Below are 12385 nucleotides of genomic sequence, written 5' to 3' on the forward strand. Positions count from 1 at the left end.
TGAATCGTTCACCATTTCATAGCTCATTGTATTATCATTATAAAACAACCATTTTAGATCCACTAATTCTGGCTTGGAAGGGAAAAAGAAAAAAATCATATTAAGCTCATAACTGGAGAAAGAACAGTAGCCCCTGTGAAAATACACCCTGCCATAAATCCTACATTCTGACACAGGTCGCATCTTTGCTTAAAATAACAGATATTAATAGACAACCTTAAAACCCAAGTGAAGTATTTAATGATAAGCAAATATATACATTTTAGCTCAAGTCTAATCTGTTTTAGTTAGCTATAAATCCTATTTATAAGAAACTAAGTTTAGCATCTCTATCCTAATCTGATTTAGAATGTTCCTCCAATGATACCTAAGCTCCATTTCCTTTTTACTGATGAGATACACCTGCCAGTTGGAGTGGAACAAATGCCTCCTGGGCTTGGAAAGCGAGCTTACAAATGGTTGCTTCTGGTTACAAGAGGACCTGGCTAGGAGAGCAAAGGCCAAACTACCTGTTTCATCAAAGTCTGAAGATTTATCCCATTAAGAGAAAATCAGTAACAGCATCAAATCAAAGATACATTTATATCTTTAAAACTAAATTATCAATCTTAAATTTATCATATTTTTTCCCCGAGTCCTATAATTCTAAGAACACTGGTCAGTATACACGAGGCTTCCATTCAAGAATAATCCTATATGTGAATGAGGGATCTTATCCTCTTAGGTCTATAAATTTCTTAAGTCCTCATCATTTAAGAACACAAAGAATATAATAAGGACTAAATCATAGGTCATTAACTCTTAAAATGCCTCTCTTCAAGGCACCAAAGTATTCATTTAACCATCTACCAAGCATTTACTGCATGCCTACTATGTGCCAAACATGGTTTTCAACAGAAGCAATAAAGTGATCAAGAGAGCCAAAACTCCATGTTTTCATGGAGTTTATATTCTACTTTAGGAAGACATAACAATTTTGTGAAAAATCAAGTCAAACAATTACTGACTCTAAGTTCCTGATATAGGCACTATTTAAGATGCAAAGAAGGAACAAGACAAGGGTCCTAACGGGGGAGCTGACATGACATAGAAAAACTAAAAATAAAGGGTTAGGGCACCTGGTGGCTCAGTGGGTTAAGCCTCCGCCTTTGGCTCAGGTCATGATCTCAGGGTCCTGGGATCGAGTCCCTAATCGGGCTCTCTGCTTGGCAGGGAGCCTACTTCCTCCCCCTCTCTCTGCCTGCCTCTCTGCCTACTTGTGCTCTCTCTCTCTGTCAAATAAATAAATAAAATCTTAAAAAAGAAAAAAGAAAAACTACATCAAGGGTTAGTGAGCTTTCACACATTATACAGTGACATCCCTAAGCTATTGGTTGCCGACCTCTGTCACCTGGCCAACAAGCTTTTGGAGTTACTGCCCAATGATACTGCTTATTAACTGAAAGTGCATTTTTGGGACAGTCTCTCTCTTTCTGTAACAGTATTTTATATATATATATATATAGAGAGAAATATAGCAGTATTTTATCACCATTATTCTAATACTTTACTCCATTTCATCTTTGTATTACCAAAGTTGTATGCTAAAGGGACAAAACAAATGTGAAGACTCATAAGATAACACAGGGCTTGGGGTGCCTGGGTGGCGCAGTCGGTTAAGCAGCCGACTCTTGATTTCAGCTCAGGTCATGATCTCAGGGTCCTGGGATCGAGCCCCGGGTTGGGCTCAGTGCTCAGCACAGAGTCTGCATGGATTCTCTCTCCCTCTCCCCACCCCTGTCACCCCTGAGCACTCTCTCTTTTCTAAAAATAAGTAAATAAATCTTTAAGAAAAATTTAACATGCAACTGAGAAGCTTCAAGACAAAACCAGAAGTTACTAGACATACTGAATGAGACAATAATAAACTTTACAGGCTCATTGGAATTGTGCTGTAGCTACACTATCAGTTATGGAAAAAAAGATCAAAATCAAGTAACATAAAATACTTGAGACAGTCAAAATTATAATGAAAAGGCAAGGCTTAGAGATTTCATTATATGTTTGGTATTATAGGACTGGACACCAACTGTAACACTAGCAGTTAGCCTACTGATTGACTTGCATACATACTTCAAACGAAACACTGTGTTCAAACACTAAACACTGGCTCTGTGAGACAAAATCATAAATCTGTGATATTATAAAGCTGTGAAACAGGGCTTTTGGGAGAAAAAGGGTATTAGCACAAAAGACACAGCCTTTCAGCTTCCCCCATTTCCAATCCACAGCAGTATGGAAATTCAATGAGACACAGAAAATATTGTGCAGCTCAGATGTAAACCTGATTCGTTCCAGGCAAATTTCTTCAAATATAGAAACTGAAGAACAGTACAGTATTAAAATGTATGGTTCTAGAAAGTCTAGATAATCCAAGATGAAAATGAAAAATACCCCTAAAATAAATCATGCACACACATATAGCTGTACAGAAACACATACCACCAATTAATTAATTCATACAAAACAGTAGAAGAAAGCAATAAACACTTGCAGAAGATACATCTGACAGGGACTAAAGAAAAGATTGTTTAAGGCACAAACACATTATCTATATGGGAAAAGACTCACAAATTCTACGATATCAAAAAGGAAAACTTTTATAAAACATTATTATAAACAAGATTTAAAGAAAAGCCATTTCTCTCAGTTTGAGAGACAACAGTGGTAAAGAATTATTATCCTTCTCTCTCTCTCCCTCTGACCCTCCTCCCTGCTTGTGCTCTATCTCAAATAGATAAAAATTTTTATAAAAGTGGGGGGCGCTTGGGTGGCAGCTGCCTTCGGCTCAGATCATGATCCTGGAGTCCTGGGATGGAGTTCTGCGTCAGGCTCCTTGCTCAGTGCGGAGTCTGCTTCTCCCTCTGACCCTCCCCCCTCTCACACACTCTCTCTCTCAAATAAACAAATAAAATCTTAAAAAAAAAAATAAAGCTAACAGCCTAAATGTCCATCAGCAGAGTAATGAACACAGAAGCTGTGGTAATACTCGGTGAATATTACACAACAGTGAAAATAATGACTAAGAACCTCACACTCAACAGGAATAATGCAAACAAATAATATGAGTTATGGAACAACTTCCCCAATATGACCAATTTATGTAACATTTAAAAACACAAAACAACAGGAGCATCTGGGTGGCTCTGTCAGTTAACTGTTTCTGCCTTTGGCTCAGGTCATGATCTCAGGGCCCTGCATCGGGCTCCCTACTCAGCAGGGAGTCTGCTTCTCCCTCTCCCCCTGCTCCTCCCCTGCTCATGCTCTGGCACTCTCTCTCTCTCTCTCACTCTCAAATAAAAATATTTGGGGAAAAAAACAACCCACCACACACACAAAACAACACAGACAGTCCTTGTTATTGGAATGCAGTCTGTTCCTAAATGTGTGTTACAGTGTGAATTTTCAGGTAGCTGAGTCTACATTACATCATTCAAAAATAGGAAAAATCACATGTTCCTAGCTCACCCAAAACTCCAAACGGTATTTTTTCCCAAGTTATTATCTACATAATAACCTGCCAAGAATTTCTATAAAATGGACAGCATCTAAAATACAGTGACTTACTTTTACCCTGAGACAACAGAAGTGCTCTCGCGTGTGTGATGACTCAGTGATGTGGGACAATATGGAGTCCATCATGGTCCCAGGTGGGCCATCCCTTGTCTCCATGAGCTTTAGCACTCCTACAAGTTCTGCAAATGCAGGGACATCTGTGGGCCTCCTTTACTCACCTACTTTATTCACAGGTTTTTCTACATGTCTCAGGACATTTTCATCGGTAACGTGGGGAAGATGACAAGAGATATTGCACAACATATTTAACAACTCAAGACGACAGGAGACTGGGTCCTATCAGGGAAAGAGCAGAAGCACGGCGGAAATGCACTCTACAGTCTCCCCCTGGACTCGTGCCCAGCTGAGAACATGAGTGCTGTACACATGACAATTTATCAAGGTGGCTTTTGATTCAGACAGTTAAATCTCACAAGCATTCCTGAAAATCGTCACAGCAAATAGTGAGCCTGCAAACAGTGAGGGATACTTACTATATGGATACTATATGGATACAATTCACAGTCAAAGCATAAAAGTACAGAAAGAGACAATTTCAGGATAATGATTATCTCTGGGGAAGGGGTGAGAGAAAAAAATCAAGAAGGGACACTAAAGGGAGCTTTAGTTATCTTTTTATTTTTAAAAAGTGACATATATGGGGTGAGATATTAACAGTAAAAATATGGGATCACGGGTACATTATTTTCTGTACCTTTTCATAAAATATGAAGGACCAATAATGTTCTTCACCTGTCTGATGCATGCGAGAAGCCTGTCAGCATGAAGCAGCCCACAGATTCACAGGAATCTTGAGTTCGATACTGAATCAGAATCTGAATTTGATTTTAGGGCAAGAGAACCAGTGTGTCTATGTTTTTTTGTGTCACCCTAACACCCTTCACAAGTCTGCTTCCCATCAGAACTGCCATCCTGTGCACCTCTACCCTTCCCCACAACCCCTCTGCCTACACTACTATGCTCAGGCCACAGTGGTCTCCTTGCTGGTCCTGAACAGAGTGGCCTCCCTCCCTAGGCCTTTTTATTCCTGGATTTTCAGGGCCAAGTCCTCACCTTCTTCATATTCTTGCTAAAGTCTTATCTTCTCAGCGACCGTTTTGTTTAAAATTGTAAACTGGTTCCCCAGAACCCCTGGTCACCCACCTTCCCTACTTCCCTTTCTCCCGGGGTACTTATTTTCTAGCACACTGTATAATTTACTTCCTGTACTAGAAACCCCATTATGCAAAAAGTTTGGGGTTTTTCATCCTTGATGCATCAGGAGTGTCTAGTGATAGCACCTAGCACACAGAAGGCGGATATTTGGCAAAGTGATTAGTAAAATTTCAATTTTTCAATGTTACAGTACTCTCCAGGACTGATACAACAAGACTCTATCCTCTGCATCTTGAGCACTCCCCAAGTATATATACTCCTCTCAAATCATCTGCTTGTATGCCCATTTCTTGTGGATTCTGATTCAGAGTCTAACAAGGAGTGAGATACTCAGTGTGTGTGGAATGAATGAAATTCAATGTCTTGAACATATAAGTTTCTCTCAGGGCAGGCCACTTCTACTACAAACTCACACCCAGGTAAATTAATTGCAGGTACCTATTTTTAAAGGTCACCTTAAGGCACAAAGGGCTGTGGCTTGATTCACACTTTCTTTCTACTACAAGAACAGTAAGAAGATGCATTTTATGATGCCATAAAAATAAGCATTACCTCACACACTCAAATATAAAAGAAATCAGGTCAAATGTAATTAAGATCAGGTAACCAGATTCAAGAAAGATGGTACTTCTCTCTACTTTGGGTTACTTTTTTTTTTTTTTTAAGACTTTTATTTATTTATTTGACAGAGGAAGAGAGAGCACAAGTAGGCAGAGAGGCAGACAGAGAGAGAGGGGGGAAGCAGACTCCCTGCTGAGCAGAGAGCCTGATGCAGGGGCTTGATCCCAGGACCCTGAAATCATGACCTGAGCGGAAGGCAGAGGCTTAACCCACTGAGCTACCCAGGTGCCCCTTGGGTTACATTTTTATTATCCTCTATTTTGGCAGAGAAGCAATGTGGCAAAAAGGAAGTTTGCCTATACTAATTAAAAGTTTCAGAGAGCAAATTTTAAAATATATAAAAGCTGGTAGTGGCAAATTGTGAAAATGGCCACAAATTCTTGGACCCACTTCCCATTTGATGCAGAGTCTGATTTCCCACGCCCTACAGTCTGGACTGGCCTCAGTGAGCCGCTTGTTAACAACAGATCAGCCAAGGTCATGGGGTTTCATCAGGTTCTTAGGGAACGCTTGCTCTGAAGCACCCCCCTCTGGATCCCCAGTCACCATGCGACAAGGAGCCCATGCCTCACAGGGAGGTCACATGAAGGTGCTCTGGTCAATGGCCTCAGCTGAGCCCAGTGTTCAAGTCACTTCGGCCCAAGTGACATGGAGGGAAGAAGCTTCCAGATGATCCCAGCCTGGGGCTTGGGTCTTCCCCGGCAGCTCCAGCCCCAGATATTTCGGAGCAAAGACAAGCCATCCCTGCTGTGCCCTGACCGAATTCCTGACCTGCAGAATCTGTGAGCACAATCCGATGGCTGTTGTTTCGCACCACTAAGCTTCGGGGGTGGTCAGAGAGGCAATAAATAAACTGGAAAATGAGTGCTAACCCAAAGCCTGTAACTAATTACCACATTTCATTTTCTCACCACCGGCAGAGCCTAGATTTCACTACTTAGTACAGATAAGTCATTCATGCAGAGGTCACACATCACACAGATCCACATTCTAGGACAGGGCAAAGAAATTATCCAAAATGAACTCTGACAGCTATTAGCCATTCATTTTAGTTACCTGTCTGTATGCTGAATCAATAAGGTTGATGCACTTATGTGAAGTAACTAGATAATTGCTAGCTATATAAATATATATCTCAGATCAAAACACACTACTTCTACGAACACCATGAGGAAGAAGGGATGGTAACGTAGCTAATGTTAAGAGGGGGTTACTCCCCAGACTCCATGCTGTGCTCACAACATGAATGAACTATTTTCTTCTCCAAGGAATCAATTCATGAGACTGAAAATTATCAACACGCTGAAAATCTATTTCCAAAAATCTCTCGCTAGAGATAATAAGGATATACTACAGATCAGAAAAAAAAAAAAAAAAACTGGGAAAAAACTCCGATTTAAGAAAACAGGTTTGCATCAATCAAAATCAGACTACTTCCTTCTTGTTTTACAATGCAAATCAAATGAATCTTAAAATATTATATAAATGAAAAGTAGAGAGCTCAAGGCTGATAGTGTAAAATCTTTTACAAGAATAAAACTCATTTTAGAAGCATTTAAAAAGCAAGTAAAATTAATGAACGTCTCATACAATGGAAATACTTTTAGAAGTGAAAAAAACAAAACAAAACAAAAATCACAATTGTTCTAACTTTTCTGCAATCAACACTGCCCTCTAGTGGTGCAGAATAAAAGTAAAAGAGAAAGCAAGTGTCCCATTTTATTCATTGTTCATTTCAGTGTGTTCATGTCAACGCTCCTAGTTTGGACTACAAATTCCACCAAAGACAGAATAAACACATTCAGGATGCCTTTTATTACCTATTGTTCAATTAGAAACTCTTTCGAAAGGCAATGAATCAAGGACATTAATACATGCAAAGAGCAGCTTTTAAATACTACAGGAATGAAACATCGTTACACACAGTCAGTTACATCTTCATATAAAATTGTGCAACTCAGAAAAAAAAATTGTGCAACTCAGGAAAGACCCTGCAGCTTATCACTGAAGACTTATGAAGACAGTAAGACAGTAAGGTTAAAGCGTTACCATCTATAGACAAGAAAGTTCAACAGGAAGCAAGCCAGCCTAGTTCTCCTGGCACATGTGTATCAAACATGCTGCAAAGTGTCCGTAGCAACCAAGGCCTCACCCACCTGCCAGTTCAGCCCATCCATATACCCGACTCCTCATTTTAGAGAAAAAGTTCAAGGAAAAGGGCTCGTTTGACTGCTAAGCATTTATGGAGCAGAGGAAATCTTCCAAGAAAACAGACTTACCAAGGGTCGTGCCATCCTGCCCCATGATGCACTTCATAGAGGTGACGATCTGTTCCACGACCGGTGGCGACAGTGACGTGGCATACACGGCACTGTGAGAATGTGTCCGCAGATAGTCTATCAGCTCCTGGGGAGTTCACAGAAGCGAGGCATTAGAGGGGAAACCTCAGTTCTCCACAATGTCACTGCCAGCCTTCCAGGTAAAAGCAGATTCCTCCTCCCTCAACAGCCCGGGAAGAGGGCCGCTCATCTGAGATGCAAGGTATCTGCCGTGGTCAGAGGACACGCTCAGCGACAACTGTGTCTGACACATGCCAATACCCTCACTCGGGCTGTTTGTTTTTTAAACAGGCCACAACTTGAAAGAAAGAAAAACTAGCTTCAAAGAAGCCCTCTAAATTTGGAGAACATCTCACTTAATGTTATGAATAGATCTACAACGCTGAATTAAAGTGCTTGGACTGCTTTTGAGAAATTCCCTGGGTCTTTCATGAGAACAGGAAAGCCAGCTCACTGAACGAAGAAAAACTTTGTATGTCACTTGCAAGGAGTCCAAAACAATCAGTGGTATATCCCTATTCTCTCCTTTTAACTTCACTAACTCTTTCAATAAAACAGGCACACAGGGACGCCTGGGTGGCTCAGTTGGTTAAGCAGCTGCCTTCGGCTCAGGTCATGATCCCAGCGTCCTGGGATCGAGTCCCACATCGGGCTCCTTGCTCGGCAGGGAGCCTGCTTCTCCCTCTGCCTCTGCCTGCCATTCTGTCTGCTTGTGCTTGCTCTCTCTCCCTCTCTCTCTGACAAATAAATAAAATCTTTAAAAAAAAAAACAAAAACAAAAAAAAACAGGCACACAAAATAGCTCACGTACCAGACCCCAACAAGGAAACACAAAATATGACTATAAAAGAGTGCATCACTTCAAAAACACTAAAAACTGTATAAAAGCCACAAAACCACAGATATACCAGACAAAAATGATGTCCCAGAGTATTATTCTAAGTCCTCTGGTTTAGCAGTAAATCTCACCAAAAAGCAAACAACTCTCCAAAGTCAGCCTGGTCCCATTAACAAAAATTTGAGGTAAAAAAATCTATCAAACTTGACTGAAACCAATAATGAGTTTTCCCTAAAGACAATCATGACTAAGAGAAAGTCCATGCTTTAAGCTTCCCTAATGTCAAGTTTTAAAAAGGAATTAAAGATACTTATGAGTTCCTACTATATGCCACAAAACACTGGACAATGTATTTTTATTAATACTCTGGAGTATTTTTTGACAATAAGTTTTATTGAGATATAATTCACTTTTCTGAAGTGTACAGTTCAGTGACTTTAGTATGTTCACAGAGCTGTGCAACTTTCATCACTATGAAAATATTTATTTAGTTAGTTAGTTAGCTATTTTGTTTTTAAGTAGGCTCCACACCCAACATGGGATTTGAACTCATGACCTCAGGATCAAGAGTCGTATGCTCTACCAACTGGGCCAGCCAGGCACCCCACTATCTAATTTTAGAACATTTCATTAACTCAGAAAGAAAACCTCATCCCCACCTGCAGTCACCTTCCACTCACCTTTTCCCCTCAGCCCTTGGCAACTACTAATCTACATTCTAATTTACCTGTTCTGGATATATCACATAAAATAAATAATATGTGACCTTTTGCGACTGACTTCTTTAAATTAACACAATGCTTTCAAGTTCATCCATGTCGTAGCATGGACATACACTATTTTTTCAACCTTTACTACAAGTTTATAAGCTAGGTATATTTATCTCTGTTTTACTGATAAGAAAATGGGAAGGTTAATAAATGCTTTGCCCCAGGGCTCACAATGTTAGGGAAATATTCAAACCTAGGCCTCTGTCTCAGGGTTCAACAATTTCCACCACACCATACTGATTCTCAAATGCCTCAGAGTTCATTACACAATTTTTAAATTGAAAACTACAATGCCTTCTAGTAAACCAGATCATGCAAAATAATCTTTTCCTTCCTGTCTCTATGCTCACCCAAGATGCCTTTGAGGCCAAGGGCGGGGAAACCGGTCTTCTGTTCCCAATGGCTCTCAGAAACTCACTACTTTTGGGAAACTGCGGGTGCAAGTCAAACCCAGAAGAAGACTGGCAAACAGGCAGCACCACTGCACGTCCTTTCACACAAGAGGGTGTTCTGTATGTCAGATCAGCATGTCGTTTAGGACAAAGCTCAAATAAGAAAACAACAAACAATGAACAGAACCAGCCTTTAGTTGTTCAGAATCTCTCACTGAGCAGCTGAAGTGTGAAGCCCGCTGGCAGTGTGAGCCGAAACCACAAACAAATTCAGGATCTCCACATCCCAGTTCGGGATGCTTATCTGCTCCATGTGAGTCACCAAATGTGGTAGCCAGAAGCACCTGCACCCTTAGCTGCTCAATCCGCAGGGCCCGCTTACCTTCTTCCCCCCGATGTAGCCTCCAGAAGCCCCAAAGCTCTTCGTGAATGTCCCCATCATAACATCCACATCCTGAGGATCCAGGCCAAAGTAATCCACCACGCCTCGGCCTGTAGGGCCCAGGGCGCCAATGCTGTGAGCTTCATCTAGGTACAAATATGCCTTGTATTTCTTCTTAAGGGCAATCACTTCAGGAAGGCGAACAATAGATCCCTCCATGCTGGCAAAATGGATACAAAACACACACACTGAGTCTTTTTAACTCAAAATTAGGAGTTGGCCACCTTAGTATTACTATTCCTTTTTCCAACTTTTTTGTTGCTTTTTTAAATGGTTTGACAACTCTGCCTGTGATTTTAAAATGGCAAAGTCAGATGATGCCACAGCTAGGCAGATGTCTAGGGGAAAGGAAACTGGATCTTTTCAAACAAGCACCAGAACAGAATTGATCTTCATTCGCCACAGATGGATACAGGTCACAGAAGAGGCTTCTAACACTTGCAGTTACAGGCAACATGAGATTTTGCATTACACTGCAGATGAAATTAAAATGGCAGAATAAGAGAATAAAAAAGATAGGACATAAGAGAGTAAGGGCTGCAAATAAACCAGAATAAAATGTCTTAAAAGGACATGATGTAGAATTTGTTTTGACACATTAGAAAACATATTCCAGTTCTTGCCTATATGTACACAAACAGGAGAAAAATAAAGGATGCAAAAAAGAAAGGGGATTTGAAGACCATCAGCATGATGGAAAGAATAAGGAAAATCCAGACAAAAAGACTTCGGTGCTAGTGCTAACTCTGCTTCCAGGTATTTTATTATCAAATCATCAACACTGCCTCCTTAGTGTCCAGAGCGGTCCTGATTACAGTTCCCTTCTGCTTAAAATATTCTACAACTTCCTGGAGCCAAATCAGAAAGATAAGAATAAGAAAGCAGGATTACCTATATATTCCCTCCACAAGGATTAGAATTTTCTTCCAGGGCCTTCTTGTCCGAGGCTGACCATAAACAATGGCATCTTTCAAAAGCTTCTCTAGGCTTTGCATATCTGTAGCACACAAAACAGAATTTCAGCACAAAGTACCTTTCTCTTTCTGAGCTTTATTTCAGAAATGCAAATACACATTTCTTATTCAGGAAGTGTGTCTCAGACAGCGAAGGACATTAACATAATCCCAACTGAGCAGAAAAAGATAAGGCAAAATGGGTGATCTCCTGCTAGCCTGAATGACAATCTCATCTAAAAGGTAATGAATGTTCACAACCACAGAAATTCCACTAAATGACTGTGGCACAGGTGGTTCCGTTGGGTAGCATGCCTGTGAAATGACCGATGTTTCGTGTTAAAGACCTGGCTGTTCACTTTTTTTTTGTATTTGTGGAAATCAACTGTATCTTTAATCCTAGTGACTCATTCAGAAATACATGCATAAAGAAGACTGACCAAGAGTGCAAATAAACAAATGCATACACCTCCTAAAATGCAAATACAGGGGAAAATTCAAAGTACACGCCCTGCTTCCTTTCACCTAGGATACTCTCAATAAACACTTGCTGAACAGCTTTCTCTTAGCGGTGGGCTCAAAGTACATCAGTCTGGGCATGCATGAGATCACGTGCTAAGAACTCGTGGCCATCAGATGAGACTGTTCCATGTCTGACTTGATCAGCTCTCCTGGTCCTAAGGACGGTTACCAAGCCCAGAAAACAGCCTGTCCTGTGCTACAACTGAGCATTGTAATTCTCCTGTTACCGATAAAGGCTGTGAAGACCACTGCCACCACTACAGTAGGCTTCATACTGAAAATGTCAGCCCTGCAATAATGGCCTTAAGGACCTCTGCCCCCAGATCTATGCCATATTAAGTCTGGGGTACATTTAACAGGGGTGGGAGGCACCCCATCATAAAATGTGATTTTATATTCTCTACTGCTCAGGACTGAAGGAGGGGGTTACAAAGTTATATGATTTTGCTCTTCCCATGAAAGGACTTTGGTTAGGAAACAGAAGTAAGGCAATACAAACACATACCACAAGTAAGATGGCCAAAGGTTGTGACTGTACTTATACCTTCAGTCACTCATAACAGCACAATATGCTACCTAACCCAGAGAGGGGATGCGACCCCAGAAAATACTATGAAGCTGCTATGTCTGCTGCAGACACCAATGTGTGGCGACCAGCAGGAGACAAATAAAAATGCCCTCATTGTTTCAGTTTCCTCTGTTTATAGACAGAAAGGAAGAGAAAAATACTGACTCCAA

At 40.7% G+C, this 12385-nt stretch overlaps 1 protein-coding gene and 1 non-coding gene across 2 annotated transcripts in view; both read right to left on the reverse strand.

Moving 5' to 3' along the window:
• Positions 1 to 12385, reverse strand: part of SPTLC2 (serine palmitoyltransferase long chain base subunit 2) — a 101853-nt gene that overhangs the window by 38353 nt on the left and 51115 nt on the right. Inside the window, exons 7-9 of the mRNA XM_032846250.1 lie at positions 11064 to 11169; positions 10113 to 10332; positions 7671 to 7797 (exon numbers count right to left, since the gene is read on the reverse strand). Of these exons, the coding sequence (XP_032702141.1) occupies positions 7671 to 7797; positions 10113 to 10332; positions 11064 to 11169 (453 nt within the window). The remainder of the gene's footprint in view (positions 1 to 7670; positions 7798 to 10112; positions 10333 to 11063; positions 11170 to 12385) is intronic.
• TRNAK-CUU lies at positions 9097 to 9169 on the reverse strand. Its single transcript has one exon. It is a non-coding gene; the product is annotated as a tRNA-Lys (tRNA).

The sequence above is a fragment of the Lontra canadensis genome, unplaced genomic scaffold, assembly GCF_010015895.1.
Source record: "Lontra canadensis isolate GAN:19392208 unplaced genomic scaffold, GSC_riverotter_1.0 scaffold173, whole genome shotgun sequence".
Taxonomy (NCBI): Eukaryota; Metazoa; Chordata; class Mammalia; order Carnivora; family Mustelidae; genus Lontra; species Lontra canadensis.